This window comes from Micromesistius poutassou, assembly GCF_964030765.1.
Source record: "Micromesistius poutassou genome assembly, chromosome: 4".
Classification (NCBI taxonomy): domain Eukaryota; kingdom Metazoa; phylum Chordata; class Actinopteri; order Gadiformes; family Gadidae; genus Micromesistius; species Micromesistius poutassou.
This window is the reverse complement of record NC_140274.1, coordinates 11280249-11305773: the sequence shown is the minus strand read 5'-3', so window position 1 is coordinate 11305773 and position 25525 is coordinate 11280249. Positions and strand designations below refer to the sequence as shown.

The window sequence follows — 25525 nt, the reverse complement described above, 5'->3', positions numbered from 1 at the left end:
CAACAATAAAGGTGCAAGACAAAAGGTTTGTTGTGGAGAAGGATATCAAATGGAATTTCCTTCCCTAATTTGTATCCTATCTTCCACGCTGAGCCGATCAGCAACAAAGGATGCAATGACATGGCAAAGGGAAGTGTCTGTCTGCTAAGATCAAACTAAATCCTTCATAAAATGTGTTGAAACAACCTGCCAAGCACAATCTTCTTGAATATTTAATGACACATTAGGGATGAGGAGTCACTCAAGCAGCTAAAGGTCTTGTGAGTCATTTCATTGTCTTTTGTGCAACGCCCCTTGGGTAGGGTATCTTTCTTGTGGTCCATGCAGCAGGCAACTTCCTGTGTTTGTTTTCACGAGGACCAAATCCTTCCTTTTTACAAAAGCAGATGCTTTGAATGGTTTGCCAATGTCCTCTCCACCTTCTGCAGGCATTTTAGTGAACCAACACCCTACATGTTACGTATACGTTTACAAACATAATGGAGCTGAAATGGACTTCCTTTACAAGACAAAATGGTGTATTTGATAGTGACGTGTGTAAATCCCACAGTGATTTCCCACAGTACATGTACATACACATCTTTAGCCTGGAGACTAAAGTTATACCTCTTGTATTCTTAATTTTTTTGTCACCCAAAAGCATTTGAGATATAGTAACTAGTAGCAGTATTCCGTTCATCCTTGCAACACAGTTGGTAAACAATCACAACAACTTCCTGAAGTAACCCACATTTTCAGTAATTAAGTTGAAGTAATCAACACAATAGTTTACATGTGGTTATTTTGTAATAAACATACCCTGGGCATCCTACATTCCCAACTTTCATGTAATAGTATAATACAGAAGAAACCACTTGGGGAGAGGCCATGGAAAACAAGTTTGGGACTTGTTTCTTACCACAGGAAAAAATGTAGTTGCTGAGTACTAATTAGCTAATTCAGGTTTCCCCATCTACCTCATCTCTCCTTGTAACGGGGAATGTGACCGGCCTCGCCCATCCTTCCCTGTGCAATTCCAGCCAGGGCCCCAAGATATTCAGCCATTTTACGAGCCGAGCCCAAACCATCTAACCCTGGCTTTGTTAGTGCCATGCTCTACCGAATTGAGGATCCCAGGATGGACAGGAAACAACTTGGTCACAGATGGGTTGTGTCAATGAGGACTTCACTGTGCTCATCCTTTAGAGGTAGTTTTGGGTTAGCCAGGCGTTAAGACTATTGCTGCTTCTTCACATTCTGTCCTATCAACCCATACCATTTGTCCATTGCTACAGAGTGATTGACGTACTGATGTGTCCTTAAACAAGTTCAATGATAGGTTCTTCTGGCTTAATGTTGGCTTAGGTTGGTGTCCAGTTTACATGACAATCGTGTGCTCTATAAAGATAAAGATGTGTGTCTGTATCTGTATGTATGCATAAGGAGAGAGAGAGAGAGAGAGAGAGAGAGAGAGAGAGAGAGAGAGAGAGAGAGAGAGAGAGAGAGAGAGAGAGAGAGAGAGAGAGAGAGAGAGAGAGAGAGAGAGAGAGAGAGAGAGTAAGTGACAGACCAGAAGCTTCTATGGGAAAACACAATTCCCAGTAGTACTCCCAGAGTGCGGACTGGTCAAGACCCCTAACAAGACCCCAGCATTCCACATCAACCCCCTGGTCGAGCTGAAGCCTGAAGCTCCCGCAAGAGAGAGAGACAGAGACAGAGAGAGAGAGAGAGAGAAAAAACCTAATAGAGAGAAATCCAGAGATTAGAGACAGAGGAAGAGGGTGATGAAATGAGGGCGAGAAGAAAGTTTAGCAGTGTAGTGATAAGAAAGGATGACAGGCTGACTGATGGGCATGAGTGGTGATGGTTCACTGTGACTAACAGCCCGTGGTGGATGTCCTGGGAACACATTTTTGTCCTCTTGATGTTTCCCCTCCTTCAGTATGACCCAAGCACCTCATTGTCTCTATGCATTAATAGGTAGCTGCTCAGCTTCCTGTTCACATGGTCATTGTTCTGTAAATATGATCTCACTTGGGCCAGGTCTGTCACCATTCACTTCACTTCCAAACCTTAAGATAAATGTTCCAAACGTTTATAGAAAAACAATTATTGTCCTTCATTGGGCTCTTTTAGTCAAAAGGTTGTTTCTTTTAATTTTAGTTCTCTTAATGTCTATTTCTTTATTCTTTCTGTATATTGTAAAAATGACCCTGGCTGGACATGCCATCGGGATGGTTTTTAAACGATTAACATTTTCCATCAAACACAATCACCATGGTGACCATGTGCATTTCTTCGCGCAAGTCGGTATCAAAGTGTCCCTTTGTCACAAGTCGCTTTTATTGTGACAGAGTTTAGTAGAAATTCAAATTTCCCTCCCACTCTGCCCCCGACCCCCCTTATTCTGGACAATAGCTGCCTCTCTTTCTACACAGACAACCCCCCACCCCACCCCCCCCCCCCCAAATCAACTTGCCTTTGGGTCTGGCCTCAGTGGCTTGGAAAGAATGACTTATTTTCCTCTCTTTCCTTCCTACCAGCAGTCTCTGAAGCATGGGTGTAAGCCATAGCCTTGCGTGGTGTAAACAGAAGCTACATGTGTACTGCCATCCGTCACGATGGTGCAGAAGTACACCGGCACACATGCTGGGATCACTCCCCGTTTGGCATGCCAACGGAGGATGTGTAGAAATAGTCAAGTTAAGGGGTAACTCTTAAGTGTGTTTACACTCCACGGACAAAACAGTCCGGCAGTTCAATTTGTTGGTCCAAAAATATAGGAAGATTGTAAGTGGCCAGATGATATTGTTATTGTATCTCCAGTCCAGTCAATCCACCCAAAGGAAAGGGCTTCATGAGCGACAGGTTCTGTGAGAGAGCCATGCTGGGATTTTGGTTCGAGGCTATTCGCTCTCAGTCAACATGTGTAAAGAGGGTGTGAAACATGATGTTCAAACCACCTTCAGGATCTTCAGATTCCATGAGAACTTTTGAGAGGATTGGATGCTCTTCCTGTTTTTATCCCCTTTTTCAGTCTAAATTTCAAACCCATTGCCCCCAAGTATTCCCTAGCCCCCCTCCAGGATGTAGCATGTTAAAGGCTAACAAAGCATGTCTTGAGACCCTTCGGGCTATTTTAAGACATCTGCAATGGGAGACCTATACTCTTAACACTAATTCAACCCCAGCAACATTAAGTCTAACGCTGCTCTCTCTTTTTTTTTTTCTGAACCTACTTTGTTTAGATTGCACTGTGTTTTCGTTAAGTCTCATGGTTCTCATGTATTTATCTCTGTAGCAGTGGCCATTAGTCTGCATGAGAATACATGAGAACCTGAGCCATTCACATACCAAATGGTTTGGTTCTCCACATATATTCTGTGTGGGTTACTCACCACCACCACCACCAACAATGGATTTATTAATCCATTGAAATTAAACAGCGACACAAAATGGTTCTACCATGTCATAAGTTATAACGGTCATCAGTCAATGTATTCAACTTTCTCTGTTTTAAGCCTTGTGTAACAATTGCACTCCTTTGGTGAAGTTGTACCACTCTCTTTGAGAGAGTCCAGCCTCCAGGAACAAAAATATGAATTCTCTCCTGATACTGTAGCTCTAGAGCCCCCAAAAAAAGGACATCTACCCTAACTTCAGCAAGACTGGCAACTTTACATGAAAAACATGAAAAACATGCCAAACACAGCACGGAGAGCCTTCTACGCCATCAGAAGGAACATCCAACTGGACACCCCAGTCAAAATCTGGCTTAAAAACCTTGGAGTCTGACTCTTTGCAAATTAAACCAATTGCCCTCTATGGTAGTGAAGTCTGGGGTCCACTCACCAACCAAGAATTCGCAAAATGGGCCAAACAGAAGTGGAGCCTCTGCATGCAGAATTCTGTAAATCCAATTTCCGAATCTGGAACTAACAACAACTCGCCGCACAGAGCCGCAAGGCCGCCTCGCTACACCAAACCAAGTGATGAAGAAACCAAATACAAGTACCGGAACCATTGGAAAGAATCCACAAAACCACAGAGTAGACTGGAGTGCTATTCAGAGTACACAGTAGCCGAATACTTTTAAAAGCTGAGACATTTGTTGAAGACCGACAGACTCAGTGCAGACTCAGCACAGCCTTGCGATTGAGAAAGGCCGCCGACAGACGGGCTCCCCATGGCAGGCAGGCTGTGCACCAACAGCACACAAAAGCAGGGGGGAACCAGGCTGAACTTTCTAACCTCCTGTGAACTATACCAGGATATCAGAAACAACTTTTTCCCGGGGATCATCCAAAGACCTTGTCAACACCGTAGACATCAACAATCAAACATGCTCAACAGCAGCAAGATATGTGGTGTCCTGCGACCAGAAGGGGACAACTAATCCAGCTTATGGACATATTTGACTTTTGTACTTTGGCAATGTAAATGAACATTGCCCATGGAAAGGTCAATATGAAATACAATCTCTCTCTCTCTCTCTCGATATATATATATATATATATATATATATATATATACTTTTATTCCTAGGCCTTTAATTTCACTTTCCTGAGAGGAGATAGATATACATCGCAGATATACATATAAGAAAGTGGAAGTTATCCCAATTTCATTCATATCTCAAAGGACTTTTGCAGAAGTTAACTTAATGCAGTAACATCTCATTACTATTATGTGCTAGTATGATGCTCTCTAGCCATCTGAGAGCCAGTAAGGCCCTTTATGTTTGCTATGTGAAGCTGAGTAGTGGTCCCAGTCCCAAGAAAATTTTAAAATACAGCACTCTGTGCTTCTCCCATGACCTCTATTGGGTTACCACCAGAGGGAAACACATCAAAAAAACACCCTGGGAAACATATGCTTAAAATACATGATGATGTCTGATAAGATGTGTACAGTATAATTTGAGTATGCCATGCACTCATCAAAACAAATATAATTATATATTGAATGGAACTATGAATTGCAAACTGTTACTAACTTGCTGGGATTTTCCAAAAGGACCAAATACAGACAGATACTTTCTACAGTGTACTTTTCTCTGATTACACACATATTTATTGTAATCTATAATTTACATACCTGTACCTGTACATTGATTTTTGGCCAGAAATTCATGGCAGGGTTTTTACTATGCAGACTTCAAACGTACATCTCTGGCATAAAATGGTCTGTTCTGTTCATTGAATCTAATTCTGTCTTCAACCGTGAGGCAATACTTAAAAGTGTATTGGATTTGACATAAAACTTTATAACCAGGATGAATGAGGTATGTGGACTGAATATGGCCTCAATCTTCTCTCAACCTATAGGTAGGAGAAGTCTAATCCCGGTCCTCCCAGCTCAGTAACATGTGTGTGCTCTCTTGCAGGTGAGCAAACACTGCAGACGTGCTGTTAAATACACTGTAGTAGTAGTAGTACACTGTGGTAGTTTAGTATAAATGTACAAACCAACCGTGCCTTTACCATTTTCACAAGGTATAAAATAGACCCAGAAACGCAACGCAGGGATCCAGGCTCGTGTGTTTGTCCCACGCTGTCCTCATGCTAAATCTTCCATATGATTACTATGGGGCAGCCAAGACCACATGACCATATAAGGATATTTGAGTCACATCCAAGTTTTATTTATGGGCCCGGCGCTCATTTACAGGTATCATATTTAAAATGTCATGAACTATTCTTTAGTATTTCAACTTGCATTACAAGTAAGGTAGCAGCAGAAAAAATGTATCATATGAACCCGCATGGAAGGAACTTGTTGAATTGAATATTTTTATTTTACACTTGGCTGCCATTGCCTGGGTAAATGTTGACGTCAATCATCATTGAAACATGATCACCGGGGACAGATGTAAACGGTGTCCCTAGGGCTCCGTTGGACAGCTGCCAGGTGCACCGTCTGAATAATAATAATAATAATGTTCCTGTGAAGTTTACTGTCCAATCAAATAGGCCATTACGTTTTTTTTAGGAGTTTTTTTTTAGAGATGCGGAACATTAAACATCGTCGGTTAAAATATTCTCGACCACATTCTATCAGATCTGGTTGAATACTTATTAACGTCAAATAACCGCATCGGCTTAAATCAACAGAACACGCTATCCTGTGGCTGTGAGAACCACCGCTAACGTTACATCAATTGCCCTCCCATTTCTCTCTCTCTCTCTCTCTCTCTCTCTCTCTCTCTCTCTCTCTCTCTCTCTCTCTCACACACACACACACACACTCACGCACGTGCCTGAACGTGCGCGCGCGCGCGTGCCTACAGATTGCCAAGAGGACCAACTGACTGTCAGACTCCACTCCCCTCACACTCTCAGGGCAGTAGGACTCAACGACTATGGCTTTACAGACGAAGACCGCTCTGCTTGTTGGACTTTTCTTCCTTCTTCACACGTGGGGAGGTGAGTGAACGACCGAGTTTACTTCTTTCCAAAATAGCGGTAGTTCAGGTTTCTGAACGTAGCCTGCTCCAGCTAAACTTTGTGGGGTCGCTCCGTCGAGGCTCCTGAAGTAGGCTGCAGCGGGACCTGTGCAAACTGTGAGCATGTGATACACACACACACTACATTCTTGTTGAGATGTCGCTGGGAATTCAGCCGGAGTGTGTGAACTGTTCAAATTGCAACATGAATGGATGGAACGAGGCCAGTGATAAAAATATGGCTGTAGTTGGAAAACGGATCTTTCTTTACCGATCCATCTCCAATGCAGCCGGAGCTGTGGTTCGTCTTCAGCTTGATGTCAATTATTGCAATGTAGGTTTAACGTGGAAAGGTAGAGAATGCATGAATTAAGTTCACTTGACGAAATTGCTGCCTGTAGGCTTTCATTTAAACATACTTAAAGCGTAACGTCAAAGTCTATTTTTACAACCTAATAAGCACCTTATAATGCTTTAGTGTATGGTCCACCGCCCCAGTAGGCTGTAATTGTAGGTAGGCCTATGCTGTCGGATGCGTGAGGTTCCAGGAATGCAAACTTTGCGACCAACAACTTTAACTTCCCCCTGTAAGCGTGTGCTGTGTGCTGTGTGCGTGTATGACGTCTCTCATAAATATTTAGGTTATTTAGTCAGGTTATGCATTTCAATTCGGGTATATGTATATATAGGCCTACATATACCCGAATAAATAAATAAATGAATAATACAAATTATGATTATGGGAATCATAATTAGTATTATTCATGCTGTGCCTAAATTGTATTAATAACCGAGGTGGTTCTTCTCGCATAGATTCAGTTGTGAAGAAACCTGTTTCCTCTCATCTGTCTCATCTGTTATAATAAGCAAAGGACTTGCCCAGCTCTGAATAGGGCACCACACACACACACACACACACACACACACACACACACACACACACACACACACACACACACACACACACACACACCATGGACACAAGAAGCCCACACATGCATACACATGGAAGTAACCAAACGCACAAATCAGTAAGCACATTTTGGCTCTCTCATTGTTTAGTACTGGTACTGGTTGATCATGGTGGTGTAATGGCCTGAACAGGGCACTCAGTCATGCTAGATTGGATGTAAAGAAACCGACAAAGGTATCGAAGACATGTTAACCAACGGCTTCAGTTTGAGACCTAGCAGACCCTAGCAACTACTGAGGTTCATTCTATTATTTGGTAATGAGACTGTCTCAGTGTATTAAACAACAAGGACATGTTTGAGAGCATAGAGTGAGTAAGTGAATGTGCATTAACAAAGGTGTGTGCGGGTGGGGACTGGCTGCCTCTTGTCTATGTGTTTTTGTTTGTTTATAGAAGAGGAAACGTGTGCCTCTTTCCACCGTCCACCCGGTGTGTGTGTTCTGCCCCCCCCCCTCTTCCCCAAACGCCCACACCTCTCATGCTGTGTGTCTGTTTTTGGTTCTCCAGACAAAACACTTTTTTCCGAAGGCATTGTTGTTGATCTCCTGTCCTGTTTGACTTCAGCCCTACTATTGTTTGTTTTCTGATACCCCCTCTTTGCTGGTTTTCCCTGTTGCCTTGCACATCCTAATTCCTCTTCCTGGAACCTGTAAAGGCTTTATTGTCTACCTGTCTGAGTGAGTCAAACCAAGGCTCGCCCCGCCTCTCTCTCTCTCTCTCTCTCTCTCTCTCTCTCTCTCTCTCTCTCTCTCTCTCTCTCTCTCTCTCTCTCTCTCTCTCTCTCTCTCTCTCTCTCTCTCTCACCCGTTGTCAGAGGTGAACAACCAATAACTCATTTGTGTGAAGCAAGAGCAAATACTGTCGTGTGAGCTGTCTTCACCCTGGGGGCAGCCGGCAAAAGAAAGAAAGTTGATAGATTATTGACTGTTGATGGGATAGAATTTACTTCCTGTGACATCAGCCAATTTGGGAAGGTCAAAGGGCAACATACATCCGACCTCTGCCATTAGCAGGACAATAGGTTCCTTCGCTCTTTCTAGCAGGGTTGATCTGGTGTCTTGGTTTCCTCAGACAACTAGTGCTCTTCAGAGAAAGAAAGTTCCCTTCATGGACAATCGATGTCTTTGTCGCGCCTCCACCACAGTACAGAAAACAGAGGAGGCCCTGCGTTCTGGCAGATGATCAGCATAGGACATGCAATGGCAGTCCCTTATGACCAAGAGCTCTCAGACAGAGGAATGCCACTGTTTCACCCTCGAACGCATTTAAATCCAGTATCTGGCCAGACAATTCTGGGCCCCCGTTGGACATAGTTGAGAGGCCAAGGTAATTGTGTGAGCCTCACATTCGTATGGCATGTGTCAGTCAAGAACAATTATAGTTTTGGGGTGCTTTTGAGGTTTTTTGAGGCTTGGATCTGTACTGTGATCTAAACATGTACATGACTTGTGGTAATGTAGTTATCTGTATTTTTTGTTGATTTGTGTGTCCTATCAATCAATCTACTGTTCTACATATGTAATAAATTGTCTACAATTATAATATCAACCCTAAAGGAGAATAACATGCAGATACATTGAAAAGCCTTATGTTTTCAGAGGGGTTGAACAGAAAGGGGTTGAATAGGGGAGGCAAAGTGTATGAGCATGTGTCTCCATGCCACCATTTGGCAGTGTCCTGGGTTTTTAAATACATGATATTTGTTTTATACCTCCAGGACTTCGTCAGGGGGAGAGTTTGTGTGGGCCGCGTGTTTTCTTTTTTTAAACAACAATCTTTATCTTCGAAATGAAGCCCTCAGCTAGTCCCAGGGCCATGTTTGTTGGTAACCATGCAACAGAGCTCTCAGAACACTGTACCGAGAGGAGAACCAGGCCTCTCTCTGCTTTTGTGTTCTGATCCGGTGCTTGTAAAAATTAGATATGATCTCAGAAATGTCCCAGTTAATCACAGTAAAGATATATATTTTTAGGGAATATGAACTATGAACTAACTAATGTTATCCAAGTCAAAATAGTACAGTAGTGTTACAGTAGTATATATTGTAAAGAATATTAACAGTGAGATGTTCAATGTGGGATAACAGGCTTCATGCTTTGAAGTGTCTCTACTTCGTAACATTTCCCGCTCTAAAAAGAGTAAGTGTATTAGGATTCTGAATGCCTCAATCGTTCTAGAACTACCCTATAAAACCTACAGAGCCTTTTCTTGGCAGTCTATGGAAGCCCTTATGACAGAAGACACACATTTGTGTTAATGTGGTTAATTTAAGACACAAATGGATTTGACTGTTACGAACATAACTTGAGAAATCGATGTGTGTGTCAGCCAGGCCCGAATCCTCCTGAAACTTGAAGCTTGAAGCTTGAAGCTTTTAATGATAAGACAATGTGATGGATTTTGTTTGACGCCTTCATGCACAGTTCACCTGAACTTCATCTGAGTCTTATCCCAATTGAGTTTCTTTTGATTTTGCAAGATTAATTAGTTGTAGAAAATCCTGATGTTCATAATTTGAGGTTTAGAGTGAGTCACAAATAAATACCAAGTGATCTTCCTGCGTAAAAATGTGTAAATAATCAGATAGAGAAACTGACAAACTCAGATTCAGTCAACATTTTTCGATGTGAAGTGTTGAAGGATGATTAAAATAACACAGTCTGCATACCGTTCATAGACACAGCTATTCAATCTAGCTGTGCCTCTCTTAACGTTACAAGTGTATGGTGCCGTCACTGTGGAGCCTGAATGTCAGGAAGCAAAAGGTTGAGCGTTTCATCCTCCTATTGATGTGAACAGTGTCCATTATCCCCATTATCAGGGTCAATACAGCAGAGCAGAGCAGTGGTGGCTGAGAGGCCAGGGGGTGGGGCAGGCTGGGTGGTGGTGGGTGGTTGGGTGGGGGGGGGCCCGTGTGAGTGGGCTAAGGGTGGCGCAGGCTCCCATTCCCAGGACACTTTACAGTTGTCGTCAGCGCTGCATTGTGTACGTTTTCAGCGCCTTATCTCGCAAAACACAACATTAATAATTTTTGTTTGGCGAGGCCTTTCTGAGGCAATCCACCAACTTGGCCCCGATGAAGGCTTGTTGAACAATATCTTCAACATCAACACTGTTCCTTGGTAGCGAGGGAGTGGGCCTATATGATTGCGTATTGTATGAAAGGAAGGAAGGAAGTTTATATTCCGGCTTTGGTGTACGCTAATCGGATGCGGAATGCTGGTCCCCTTGTCAGCGTATTTCCTCACTGGAAAAAACAAAGGACTGAGATTTTTAAACATAGATTACATAGTTAGATGCCTCTTTTGATGATTTTTCGGATTGCTGATAAATTGATAAACTTGCCCGATTTATTGTATTTATTTATAATAAAATAAAAAACAGAAAATAGAAAGCACTTTGACTTTCAGTGACGCAGGCTGTGCATCAATACATCACACCAGCGAATGAGTTTCAATCAGTTCTGTTACAGATGGTGGGTTTGATTCTTCTCTCCACATGTGACGTAAAGCAACTTGATCTGTAGGCTACACACTGACTGGATGGAGAAGTGCAAGGGCACGGGCAGTTGTTATTTATTGGGCTGTATTGGGTTCAACCCACCCACAATCCTACCTTTCTCCATTGATGCCGCTCTGGCCTGGATTGTGGTCTTTGAAGTTTCTCGGGAGTAGCAAACTGACAGCTGAGTACACCTGGTGTCCTCATGCGGCTCATACCATTACACTTCAAGGGGACGCCCATACGATAGGATTACATCACTTCAAGACAATCTTTTTATTGGCGCACGTTTCTCAGTGTGCATACATGCACCCGTACATAAACACGTCGATAAACACATACACACATTAACAGCAACAGATGTACTCGTCCACACACACACACACACACACACACACACACACACACACTAACGCACACATGCACGCACACATGCGCACACATGCACACACGCACACACACAGAACTTGTACCTGCTTGGGTCGTTGCTGCCATTGACTCCAATGTGGATCATTTCATGTCCTAAGCCTAATCTACCATGTCACAAGCCTGATCTACTATGTCACACAAGTTCACAAGTTTCTTGTCATCAGATGCTATTTTCCCAGTGGATTTATTACTGTGTTCCACTGCCAAAGACACCACTGCAGAACTGCCCTCTTCACCTCTCCCCAGTTGCTGTTTGTGACAGTGCAGAGAACACATTTTCCCTGTGACCTATTTCTTATCTGATGCCATGATTGGGTACAATATATTTTCTCCAAATATTTTGAGTAATGTTCTACAATAATGTGACTTTTAATCCTTCTCATGCTTTCCTTGATAGTACCACAAAGGGGCCCTTGGTTATGGAAACAGCGTTAAAGGGCACATAAAACTCAAACCATTCTAGGAAGCACAACGATATGCCTGAAAATGCATAAATTACAAATACTTTTTATCAGATAGTTTTTGGGTTTCCTTTCTGACATACATTGCTAGATAAACATAAACCATAATAATTACATTTTATGTTTGGCTCCACAAGAGCTTGTATCTCCTTTATGAGCCTCTATAGGTTTAAGGACCAGATGTTTATGCACTCAAATGACACATGAAAGAAAATACAATTATTATTTGTTAAGAATTTTATCTGTTCATATATAGTTTTATCTGTTCATGTTTCTATCCTTATTTATTCAACTATATTAATATAAATTATATTTGTGTACCTTTGTATTTGTTTCATTCCAATTCTCTATAGTGATTTAGATTAGATGTATTTCAATGTGTTTCTATTCTACAGAGTTCTATCTCTATTTTGTTTAGCTTTGGGTGCATGTGGAGCTGTAAGTTATCAGATAGGTTCAGCTCGATGCCCTGTGCTCTGGGTTAATGAGCCAGCACCATGTAGCAGCGTACTACCTGGGGCCAAGCAGGCAGCGCGTTATTGCTTCTTTATTAGCCTCTGGACTTCAGCAGATGACCTACCTTGTGATCTGACTCCATACATCTGTGGTGGACTGTAACTGGCCAGTGTAAAGTCATACAGATGTCAAGTCACAGTGAGTGATCGTTTTCTGGAAAGTCTTTACTACTTTGGTTGAAAGCCGTCCTGTTTGAACACTTTTTTTTTTTTAACCACTTACATCCGTAGAGTCAACCTTGTTTATAAGGGGAGGCTTGTCTGGCTGTAGAAAACGTTGATTGAAGGATATTTATGATGCACTAAAAGAGTTGGGTGCTTTATTTTACTTTTTCAACATGATGCAGTGCTTAAATAATTTTTTGTTATCATTAAAATAGCTGCCCCAATGATCTTATTATATGTATCTGAACTAGGGCTCTTATGGAAGAGCAAGCACAATTAGGGAAATCCAGTTAAAAAAAAAAGGCTTATTCCATAATAAGCAGATTTATGAACTGTAAGACAAACATCCCTTGGAGACGGCTATTCATCTGTTATACAACAATCTAACAGTTTATTGATGAATTCTGCCACTTTGGTTCAGATTCCCTCAGGCCTTGGTTAATTTTTGGTCACAATACCCCCAGCTGTCCGATCATGTCATTCACACCGACCCCAGTTTCCCTCTGATTGGTTGATGCATGGGCCCCTGTGGTTTGAGAAAAAGGGTTTGAACATTCCCAGCCATTGCAAGGGTGTGAATCTTTACTATGTTGCTGTAATCAACACCATTTGTTAGCTAGGATTTATGTGATGTGTAGAAGGCATATTCATTTTCCACAAATGGATACTGACACTGTATCCATTTCAGGGAGAAAGAACATACGGCTATGAATTGTGCCACAGTTATAGCCATTTCAAGGTAGGCTAGGCTACGATTAACGAGATAATCAATTTCACCCATTCCACAGTGAGATACATGGAGTCAGATGGCCAGATTCCAGGGCTCTTGTTTTGTGTCACATAATAAAGTATTTCAGTATTTGCATTTTCACTGCATGTAAAAAAGACAAAGATTTTAAATACTGTAAAACAACCAAACTGTTGATGAAAACAAACAAGAAAACAAACAAGAAAAAAATTCAACAACCTAGCAAGAATACCATTGTGTCGGTTTCCAGATGTTCTTTGGCAAGAGCAATATTTCAATCTAATTAGTGTAATGTACTGGATGGGGCGGTGTCACAGTATGATGGTATACCACTACCAGGGTATTCAGAAATACAGAAGGTATGATTATTATTTTTTACTTTTTTACAGTATCTTATGAATAAATTGTATTATTATGTTGATATGTTTTTCGTCCAAGTTTTGAAGCAGGATTTAATTAAATAGTCAAAAATAAAGTGTTTGCCATTGCATTGTTGTTGAGAATGAAGTTTTTCAATAACAACGGCAAGTGACATTAATAGCAGCATACTGCTGCTATTAATGGCTAAATTAAATCAGACCAGCACGTAATTCATTCTGTGCTCTGGTCATTTACAAATAAAAGAGATCCTATGATACAGTCGGCAACACTGCATTATGGAAAAACGATAAAAAAAATACACAGTTTGAAGTCCTAATCACCTTAAAAGGATGCAAATGTTCTGTAGTACCATTTGAAATCTCACATAAATGTCAGAGAGGAGTTTCAAGAGGAAAGTTTTCATGGTTATAGAAGCTTATAGAAGTTTAATTTGCCACAAAGATCGACTATCTTCCATTCGAAACTTCCATTGCAAGAGTGACACATTTCAAATCTCCTACACAGTGACACATTTCAAATCTCCTACACAGTGCTTTTTTACATGCAATGCATGTAAAAAGCAAATTAAAATAGCCGTTGAGAAACCTTCTTCTGCCGAATGGCTCCTGGTACATTGCAGCGTGGCCTGTGTGCGTGAAAACAATTTGTAGCATTCAAGACAACCCAGGTGCTTCAGATTTGTGTGGTGAAACTGGATGTGAAAACAACATTTCAATCCTTTGGACTTTGTGTTTTTCTGCTTGGCTACTGGAGGCAATAGTCGAAACATATAGAAATGTCAACACTTCTTGTTTACGTCATTTAAGATGTACTTTAATTATACCAGATGGTAAATTTGGTTTTATGATACAATAACATGATAATTAAGAGAACACACATGGAATATATATATATACTCTTATTGTTGTAAATTTCCTTTTTCTTTTGCTTTATACCTATTAAGTAGGTCTTTAGAATTGCATTGCTCAGAAAACCCTGTGTTTTACTGTGCATCTGCAGTATGAACTTGTAACCTTCCGGTGACCCCTAGAGATGGGGTATCTATGCTTAAAGTCTGTATCTAAGTTTGATCAGGTTACTTAAGATTCTAGGTTCACATTCGATTGGTAAGGAGTTTGATTGTAGCTTAATACACCATAAGATTAATGAGACCTCCAACCCACACTACAACACGTGACCACGACTAGAGAGAATAAAATATATGCATACATAAAGATAGTTTCAAGATTCGTTCTCTCAGCAATGTAGTCAAACAGAAAAAATATCGACCCAGAATAATACAACACAAAGTGAAATTAAACTACCTTAGCTGCACTAAGTACTTAAATTAAACAAAAGATGTATCCCGCATGGGACTAGAAAAAAAAACCCAAAGAGTTCCTTCCAACTGTACCTTTAACAGTGTTCACCTTTAAAATATAGCTTATTAACTGTTTAGTCAGTTTTTTAAGAAACACCTGAGGAAAAACCTGAGTACTCTAGTACTAATAAAATAATCCTGTTTGGTTCCTTAATTTCGTTCCTACCACCGCCTGGATTTGAGCACAATGTCCATGCGACAGATGTCCGATGAGAGATGATGTCATCCAGGAACAGCGATGGTGGTGAAAGCAGTTGAAACAGTCCAGTTGAAACAGTCGTCCCTCAAAAAAAAAACCAGCCAGAATAGTCTGTTTAAGGATTCACTTGGAAAGCACCCGTCCAGAGCTCTCCCCACAAGATTCCTCCCAAACCACTTGTAGTTTCCTTGTGTCTCTAATACTAGGTATCTTGTCTATATCATTTTCAAACTACTATCGCAGTTGCCTCGTAGTATCCTATGCTGCCGTGTCACCAGCGGTCTCCATGCATGCGCTCGTGATGCGTTCGGGGGCATCGTAAACTACAGTACTTAATAAATAAAATCACTTGGGTTACTCTTGACTCTTAGATCTTGAATAAGCATATTCAAATTGTGCACTTGCTCTTACATTCTTGATATCCTGGCTTGAATAAAGACCATTGAATATGTCGGTGCGGATGCTGACAGCAGGAATTGTCAGCTAAATTCTAGAAACCAGGTCAACCTTTTTCCCTTTTATTTGGCATGTTGATGTATGGTGTCCATGACCTCTTGGTTCCTTCCCCCGGTGCACTTGAACTTTCCTCCTGAAAAGTGCTACTGTGAGAAAAACACAAGTAACACGACCAGGAGACAGCAAACAATCCACGTCTGCTCGCACTGATACTGACCCTTTGTATGGCCACAGTCCAGTGTGATTGAGAGGGAACCTTACCTATACCTTTGTTTGTATCCACCGGGCAAGGGAATATGTTTCCATGCCTCCCCCTATTTCTGTTTATTGATTACAGTTCTTTCATGGTAAGTTTGTTGGCTTTTTCTTGTCTGGTTTACCCATTCAATGTTGGAACATTCCTGAATCATGTCAAACCCATCAAACGTCATACCCATTGGTCCGTATTGACGGAAGTCAGAGAGGCAGTGCCTTCCGCCTGCTGAAGGAAACCGAGAGAGTGTGAGGGAATGAAAGTGAGATAAGAGATAGTAAACCCATTCCTCCTTAATCCCCCTCTTCAAATGTCCACGGCTCCCACCGTCATGGCAGTACTCCGATATGGTCTCAGGCCCACGCTCAGCCATGATCATTAAACATCTGATCCTCACTGGCTTTTAGAGAGGATCTCAGCGAGGCAGAGTGGCTGAAGACTCTCCTGAACGTGATGTTATCTCTCCACGGCTCGTCTTAACGTCGCAGGGGGGAACAAAATGGTGTGGAAAATGTGGACTTTAATCAGCAAACGACCACTTTCCGCTTCCCCTGTCCTCCACCACCAGCACCCTGTTTAATAATGGATGGTGTTTTCCTGAAACACGGTTACACTGTGTTGATCCAGGCCACATTAGGAGCCTTTTAACGTAATGCAAGCCTCTCCGAGCGGCTACGCCGGCTCCGCAGGGGAGGCTTCTGTGGCTGTGCTGCTACCGTGGTGACCTACAGGCAGCACTGTCTGCTGGCGGGATGGCTGTCTGGAAAGTCCCTCCGTGGGAATATTCTCTTTATTGAAACAAAACCACAGTGCTATTTTTGTACAAGTGGTTTTGGGTTGTTTTGCTGTTACTCCTACTGCCGCATGCTACAAACAGTACTTCTACCACTCGTACTATCAGGTCTATTTTACCTTTTAGTCTGTGAACTGACTATTGATCAATTGATCCTGAACCTCTTGTCAATTGTAATCCACTATGATTTCTAAAGACAGGAACTTGAATATATGGAGGGATGTAAAGAATGTATAGAGGCATGTTGATAATGTATAGAGGCATGTGAATGGCTCCTTCTCTGGCAAAGCAGAGTGAGTCCTGAATGCCGACACACTCTAGGAATACCAGGCCACTTATGCTTCCAATTCATCCTGAAAGGCATTGAGTAAAAACTGTACACACTCTCTGTGGTCAGTGTGTGTGTGTGTGTGTGTGTGGGCTGGTTGCCCTTCTTGCTTTCGTTGTTTATCCTGGGCTAGCAGCAATCAGCACACCTCATGCTTGTAAGTAGATCTCTCTCTCGCTCTCTCTCTCCCTCCCTCTCATATTCGTTTTTTCTTTCTTTGCAATCTCTCTTCACTCTGTCTTGACACTCACAGTGTAACATAAAAAAGGCGGCATTAATTTCCCTTATGGCCTTTCCCATAGCCGGCCTCAGCGTGGGTGACTGTTTTCTGCTGGCATAATCGGCCCATCATTTGGAAGCCTTTTTTTTTTCCTGAGGGGACGTGGGAAAGAGGATGTAGGGGAACTTTCTACCATCATGAGAGCAGTGAAGGAGTAGAGGCCCACTGTGACACACACACACACACACACACGCACGCACGCACGCATGCACGCACATGACACAAACGCCAATCACACACGCCAAACTCACTTAAATAAATACTCAAGAGTTCCCCTGCTCGATGTACTTAAAGGCATGCACAGAAAGGCATCACACACACATACTGCCACACACATACTGCCACACACATACTGCCACACACACACACACACACACACACACACATACACACACACACACACACACACACACACACACACACACACACACACACACACACACACACACACACACACACACACACAGTGCATATTTCAATGATGGCATCTATTTGTTTTCATTCCCCTTTGTTATTCTAATCTTGACAAAGGACTGGTTCTGTCTATGGGAACCTGACTGTGTCCCACATGAACTCAGCGGCCCGTTACTACACTTATTTTGGGAGCTAGTGTATCAAAACATAGCCGCCTTTAGAGAAAACCGAGAGGACGAGAGCGTGGGATTTCACAAAGAGACGTATCAAAGGCTGGAGAAGCGCTGATCTCTTCTTTGGTGTCCATCTGTTGGAAGAAAGAGAAACACACCCGTTTGTCTGTGTGTGTGTGTGTGTGTGTGTGTCTGTGTGTGTGTGTGTGTGTGTGCATGATGTGGTGCAAGTGGTCCTCACAGCTGAGGACCTAATGACCTCCTGCAAATCTGGAGAACGTGTTGGGTCACCTAAATAAAAAACAGCAACTTTAATGTTGGCCTTTGATTAAAAACAAACGGCACATTTCGATGAGGCATTCTGGTCCTCCAAGCCTCCACCCAGGTCCTCCAACTCTCCACCCTGGTCCTCCAAGCCTCCACCCTGGTCCTCTGAGCCTCCACCCTGGTCCTCTGAGCCTCCACCCTGGTCCTCCAAGCCTCCACCACCTCTACTTGTTCACGGTCACACCCCAAATCATTTGATTTAATCAGCCACAGTGGTCTGTTTAATATCGAACATCTTTACTCCTGCCATTGAAATAAGGAGTAGGCACTTACGGAAAACCCTCACTGAGGACTAATGCTGTTATTGTAATGGTGTTGACGGAATAGAGATCCCTAGAGTGTAGAGTGTTGGGAAATCAGGACTCGACTGGATCTTTTGGAACAGGTGTTCTGCAGAGGCAAACTGGGGGCATACGTAAAGAATTATCACCTTGTGGGGGAAACTGGAGCAGGATCTTACACTCTGCCTCTCTCCTGCCCTCTGTGCTCCTCTTCACACATACTCCCCCATCAGGGTTTTTTTCTTCTCCTCTGGATTTCCTGTATCTTTACCTTAGAAATTTCTCCATTCTTGTTTCAAATGTTGATTGGGGTGTGTGTGTGTGTGTGTGTGTGTGTGTGTGTGTGTGTGTGTGTGTGTGTGTGTGTGTGTGTGTGTGCGTGTGCGTGTGCGCGTGCTAGGGGGGGATCACTGTGCTGGGGGTCACAGCGACTGTGACCCTTCTCAGACGGGCATCATGGGAATGCTGTGGGGCTACTCCAGCTGTTTCTGTCTGTCTCCTTACACACAGTCATACATCACCTGAATCCCCAAAGAATCATCAACGTCATTAGTGTAAATATAATATAAATACACTATTTTTTGTTGTTTAAATCATACGTCGTATCATTTCAAGCAACTTCAACATAAACTTTGGAACTTTGTTGTTTTGGACAAATATCTAGCACTGTTTAACCATCATACAATAAAAAGTTATGATCGGTGCTATGACTGAGAGCAGACTGAGCATTAGACCTTGAGTAACCTCACTAATGACTGATGAGTCTCATTCCTAAAGTCTATTTATGTGCGCTGCTTCTGGCCAGTGCTGGCTCAGCCCAGTTAGTGTTGTTGTGCCATAAGATCACCCAACAAAGTTCAAGGTCAGCTCAACCCAAACCTGACTTCCACCTCATTGATTCAATCACTACTACGTTTAATCTCTAATAACAGCCTTTTAACCAAAAACTGAAAAGATTCATGTTAAAGAGCACAACATAAAACAAATTCAATATGGCATGAAACTCATGATCAGCCAAAGCTGCCTCCTAAAAACGATACCCGTTTTTTGTCGCCTTACCACATTGCCAAGTTTTGTACACCATTACACAACAATTGATCAATATTTTCTACAAGCAATTGTTTTGTGATTTGGTGTGTCTCCTAACATGCATGAAGTCAGTGTCGGGTTGGTGTCCTCAAATGTGTCCCATGACTGAAGATCCCAAAACAGCAGGTGATATTGTCTGGGTTCAGGCCTGTCACATAAAGACAGGAGGACATGCTCACACACACACACACCCGCCTCATGCTGCCTCTGTTCCAACTTCCTCCTTTGGCTTCCCATTCTCTAGCTCTTGTCACAAGTACAGTAGTACAAAGAGCAGACCTGGCAGAGACACTGCTTCTCACAGCCTTTTTTCTCACACACACACACACACACACACACACACACACACACACACACACACACACACACACACACACACACTCATCCCTGAAGTAGTGTCGGTCAAGTTATTGCACTGTAGTAGCCATATCATGTCCCCAACGTCCGTTTGATAGACCACTGTTATTCTTAGATGTGACAATGCTGGAAGCCCATCTCTGGACTGTGTCCTCCCTGGCTTGGCTGTGTGTGTGTGTGTGCGCGCGCGTGTGTGCGCGCGTGACTTTGTCCGAGCAGATGGACTTTTTCCATCAAGCCGGGTCAAACGTAATCAACATTGAATTGTGTCCGTTTTCTCAGGTAACCAAATAAGGGGAAAGGAAATAGAAACACATTACCGCACAATATAACACCCCGCCTGAATCACAAACACACACACTTAACATGAGGGAGCACCACACACTGCTCTCTCCCGTCCTCTTTTCCCCAGTCAGATCAGTGCAGAAGAGCCATGTGTCAATTTTACATGAACTTGGAATCGGAATTCTCGTCATGTAAATGTTGAGCTAATGCATTTGAATGTAAACTATATTATGTAAATAGGCAATGCTGCAATGCTAACAGAACTACCAGGCATGTCACGATGATAGAAGGCCTTTGGGAACACAGTAGGCATTTATCTTAAAATAGCGATAGAGGGAAGTAACTGGGCATGTGGATGGAATGTAAAAAGTGTACAGTGCACATGATGTCTTGCTTGGCTTGCGGCGGGGGCCGTGCACAGGGAATTATGAGGATTTGTGCACGTCTGCTTTAACATCGGCTGCTCAGGGGTCACAACCACACACACGCACCACAGACAGACAGACACACAAACACACATGTGCCACTGTCCCTATACTTTGATCTGCCCAGTTCTAGCCTGTGATTTAAAAAAACACAATGATTCAATCAATGATTTTTTTTTCTGGGGTACTCCAAGCTGAACATTATTGATTGCAGAGCACAGTTAAATAATTCATTAATAAAGTAAATGCTTTGTGAAGGCCAGTCAGCATTTTATGGGCCGGGCCTTGTGCTTTATTGTATAGCCTACATTTATGTTGTGAGCCATTCTCTCCATTCTCTCTCCTCTCCTCTGCTGGTGTCCAGCTGGACTGAGCCAACATGGGAACCATGTTTTTAATCCCGTCCTCATCTTATGATCATTCAGAATTCAACATCTTTTCCACTTTACTGTCGAGTTTGGTGGCTGTTTTCCAAATTGATACCACATATATTCTAGGTAGATTCTTGTTTGACGCTCTAATGCATGAAGACTTTTGAGAGCTGACCTAGTTTTTCTGTGTATGTAAATGAACATGTTATTCAGATATTCCTGATAAACTTCCCTGATATGCCACAGATGAACACAGTCAGATAGGAATGCTGCGTGTGTTGTTTTTTCAGCTGTTCTGTCTAAAGTCAAAATCAAAGGCAAGTTAAGAAATGCCTTTGATACGGCCTCCCCCAAGAGAAAGGCTTTCTGCCCCATCTGCCTCTTCAGACCTTCATGGTGTGTGTGTGTGTGTGTGTGTGTGTGTGTGTGTGTGTGTGTGTGTGTGTGTGTGTGTGTGTGTGTGTGTGTGTGTGTGTGTGTGTGTGTGTGTGTGTGTGTGTGTGTGCATATTTGTGGGGGGGGACCATTCTTTGTTTATCTTATCTCAAAGTGCACATAGCTTTTACTATGTGACTTTTTAATGTACACAGCCACAGTCCCTCGTGTGTGTGTGTGTGTGTGTGTGTGTGTGTGTGTGATTGTGACTAATTGACATGTACCTGTATATGTCGTGTGTGTTAGCTTCTAGTTAGTCTTGAGCTAGATCAAAGCCACGTTTCTATGAGGCACTATCTTTCCAAATCCAATGGATGGAGGGCAACTTGTCTCTTTAGTTATTTCAGCATTCCACTAGCACACTTGCACAGATGTTACACGTGCACTCTCTCTCTCTGCGTTTCGCAGGGGTAAGCGAGCAGGTAGAGGCTGGACTGATGGCAAGTGGATGCCAAGAATCACACACTGTCCATATGTTATAGATTGCCTGTCTCTTTTCATCTGGTCACCATGTCTCATCTTCACCTATTTTAACTTTTCCTTTCATTCTTTCTCTTTTCATCTCCACTCCTCTTCTCTTCTCAACTCCTTCCCATTGCCATTAAAGGGGGAGGAAGCACAGAAGTGCTCTTAGCCGTGCAGAGTGCATTTTTCTAACTCTCTCTCTCTCTCTCTCTCTTTCTTTCTTTCTTTCTTTCTTTTTTTTCTCTCTCTCTTTTCTCTCTCTTTTCTCTCTTTCTCTTCTCTGAGGAAAACATACTGTTGGCTTACTGTAAACAAACTCATAAAGCTTCAGAGACATATAGCTCTCCCAACTGAGTCCATATTTCAGCCTTCGGGGGCGGGGCCTCTTGGCCTGTCATAGACAGCTGATAAACAATCTGCGTTGGCTCCAGCAGAACTGCTTTCTCATCAACAGGGGAAGTTATCTATCTCTGGGGGCTCGGGAGCACTAGCGTCCATGATGGAGTGTTAAAACGCACATGAGTGTCCACATGCAGCCCAGAGAGATATATTGGTACACATGAGCTTATGGTGGGAACTGGGAGCCCCAACTGGGAGCGTTTCTTAAGGCTTCCGTCTCCTAGTCACCCAATCAACCACCATTGAGTCAAAATGCTGGCTGGGTTATTTTCTCTGGAGCAAAAAAGTGGAGTTGTTGTGAAAAACACTACAATGCAAAAACCCAAACAGAATCCAAACTATTGAAAATAATGGGTTCCTGGTCCACCCAAAGTCTGGCCCGTCCCAAGGTGCAGGCTAGAGTCTGCCTGGGTGAGTCAGCACTGTCTACTGTTGCTAATGTCCAGGAAATGTCTTTGTCAGACGATAATTAGATTCCTCAGAGAGGAAAACATCCTTCCGGCTCCATTAGCCCACAGTAAACAGCAACAAATGCAGGTGGGAGAAAATTAGGACATGAAATGTGACAACAGATTGAAGGCAGGGGTTAGGAGGCTTGGCAGGATGGCTGGGGGATGAGAGTGATGGAAAGTGAACAAGGAGCCAAAGATAGATCATAGGATGATGTGGAGAAAAATACAGATGGGAGAGAGGGGAGAAGGGATTTGTTGGTGAGAAGAAGATTGAGTGTATCTGTGTTTTAAGTGAATCTGAGAGAGAGTGAGTCAAAGTGGGGAGTGGTTTTCCATCAAATTTTGTTGGCAGAGTTTTCTCGTTTCTAAAGTTTTTCTTTAAAGTTTACGTATTGTGTTTTTCTAGTTCTAAGCACTTTTCTAAAAAGCAGAAAACAAACACGCACACAATACACACGCACGCACACACACAGATAAGATACATTGGGAGGAAATGTGACTGGGCGTCCCAGCCTATGGTCGGTTGCATCATCCCTATAGAGGGGGAAAACCAGTCATTCCTCGGAGAGACTCGCAGTAGGGAACAGTGGCTCTTCTATGTCGCCTGTAAATTGAGCCTTTCTTCCTGTGTGCGAGTGTGAAACTGGAATGCAACATATTAATGTGGACATGGGTGGGCTTTTCATTCCTACCATAGCATCCCTCTCTCTTCCTCTATCTTCCTTTCACATCCATTACCAGTCCCTGGTTCCTCCTCTCCTTTTATTCCCTCCTCCTCTTCCTCTGTGTCCCCCTGGCCTGCCTCATGTCGGGGGGGGGTGTGTGTCAAAGGGCCACCAGCGGCTGGAGAATGTCCGCACGTGATAAATGTGCCACATTCCAGACCAGGATCTCCAGCCACCCACCGTTGAAGGAGATACGGGTTATGTGGCTGTCGGAATTGATGTTTCCAAAAGAAATTCAATAGACTGAGGTTCTGTTTGTGTGCGTGTCTGTGTGTGTGTCTCTCTCTCTCTAGTCAAGGCCGAGGTGAAGGTGTCGGTGGAGGGTCGTGTGGAAGTGACACTGGGCAGAGACGTGGAGATCCCCTGTGTGTACAACACAGACGACGGCATTGGCGGCTTGACCATAGAGTGGTTTTATGTGAGTTTTCGATTCAAACCCTTTTTTTTTTTTGGACTCAACTTAGAAAGAAAAAAACGTGTTGCCATTATACATTTTAAGGAGAATATTGTTTAAATAAAACTTTGATCACTCTTTAAGGCCAAGTTGAGACCACTTGGTCGCTTACAGACTAACAAACAGAAACACACTTACACACACTTGTTACATCAATGGTGAATTTATTTATTGTATCGTTTGTGCAACCAATCATGCAAACGCATACACATGCACACACACACACACACACACACACACACACACACACACACACACACACACTACCTAACAATAACCTGTACAGATAGTATTAAAGTGTGTATAAATACATTATCAGAGAAGTAAACATGTCAATAACAGAATAGGCTTCATTACAGCATGGATCGATGAGTGTTAACTTCAGGAACGCGAACAGACTATATCAAATAAGTAAGCAAAGAACAAAACAACACAATTCAACCAAGCAAATTACATGTTTATTAATTCCCACCTGAAAGTGTGCGTGTGTGGAAAAAGTTGGCATTTTCCCCTTGGGTCATGCCTTTGACCCAAAAACACTATAAACTACAAACTAACAGCAAGAAAGTTACTACAGGTCAGCAGGGCAAACCAATAACAAGAAAGTTACTACAGGTCAGCAGGGAAAACTAACAGCAAGAAAGTTACTACAGGTCAGCAGGGAAAACTAACAGCAAGAAAGTTACTACAGGTCAGCAGGGCAAACCAATAACAAGAAAGTTACTACAGGTCAGCAGGGAAAACTAACAGCAAGAAAGTTACTACAGGTCAGCAGGGAAAACTAACAGCAAGAAAGTTACTACAGCATTTAAAAAAATCAAAACAGGTTGTCACAGCCATTGTTATCAGCCAAATATATCATAACAGGTCAGACAAACTTTAGTTCCATAGGACCAGGACAGGGCCCGTTCCCAGGCCCTCCCAGCCCTGGGTCCTGGTCGGGCTGCACCCCCTCTACTCACGCCTGTGTTTAACATGTCTCTCTGCTCCTCCATCCCTTCATTGGATCCCTCTGTGCCCGATAACAGCTGGACGCAGCCGGCAAGCAAAACAGGATCTACTTCCAGGACCCTACCATGCGCATCGAGGACACCAACAGCCCGTTCACCGGCCGGATCAAGGTAGACGTCATGCCGTCCCAAGGCACCAGCGTGGTCCTTCTGCGCATCATGGAGACCCGGCTGAAGGACGAGGCGGACTTTGTTTGCCGCGTCAAGAGCCTGACGGACGGCAGTGACCAGGGCGTGACGCAGCTGAGGGTGTTCGGTGAGGGCCGGGTTCACACCGTGTGTTTGGATGAGGTGTTTTATAGAGAGGATGGGGAATGAACAATGTTTTTGTTGTTGTCATTTTGTGGCCACAGAGAAGCCAGCCCACCCAACCATCGAGGGAGTGGACGAAGAGATCTGGTACAACAACGACAAACCTGTCAAGGCAAGGCTCTGTATTCCACTTATGGGAAATTAAATGTTAGCATTCTTTTTTGGGGTGAAATAAAACTAGATCCTCTATCCTCCTCTCCGCAACGCTCCTCTCCTCTCCCGTCCTCTCCCCTCCTCTCCTCTCCTCTGCTCTCCTCTCTTGTCCTTTCCTCTCCCCTCCTCTTC

General features: G+C 43.0%; 1 protein-coding gene across 5 annotated transcripts in view; it reads left to right on the top strand.

The window, feature by feature from the left end:
• Window positions 1-6313: 6313 nt before the first annotated feature.
• mcamb (melanoma cell adhesion molecule b) overlaps window positions 6314-25525 on the top strand; it is a 30526-nt gene continuing 11314 nt past the window's right edge. For all 5 annotated transcript variants that reach the window (XM_084467104.1, XM_084467103.1, XM_084467102.1 and 2 more), the window contains exons 1-4: window positions 6314-6404; window positions 23758-23882; window positions 24947-25184; window positions 25282-25352. In XM_084467104.1, the coding sequence (XP_084323230.1) occupies window positions 6341-6404; window positions 23758-23882; window positions 24947-25184; window positions 25282-25352 (498 nt within the window). In that variant the 5' untranslated portion in view covers window positions 6314-6340. The remainder of the gene's footprint in view (window positions 6405-23757; window positions 23883-24946; window positions 25185-25281; window positions 25353-25525) is intronic.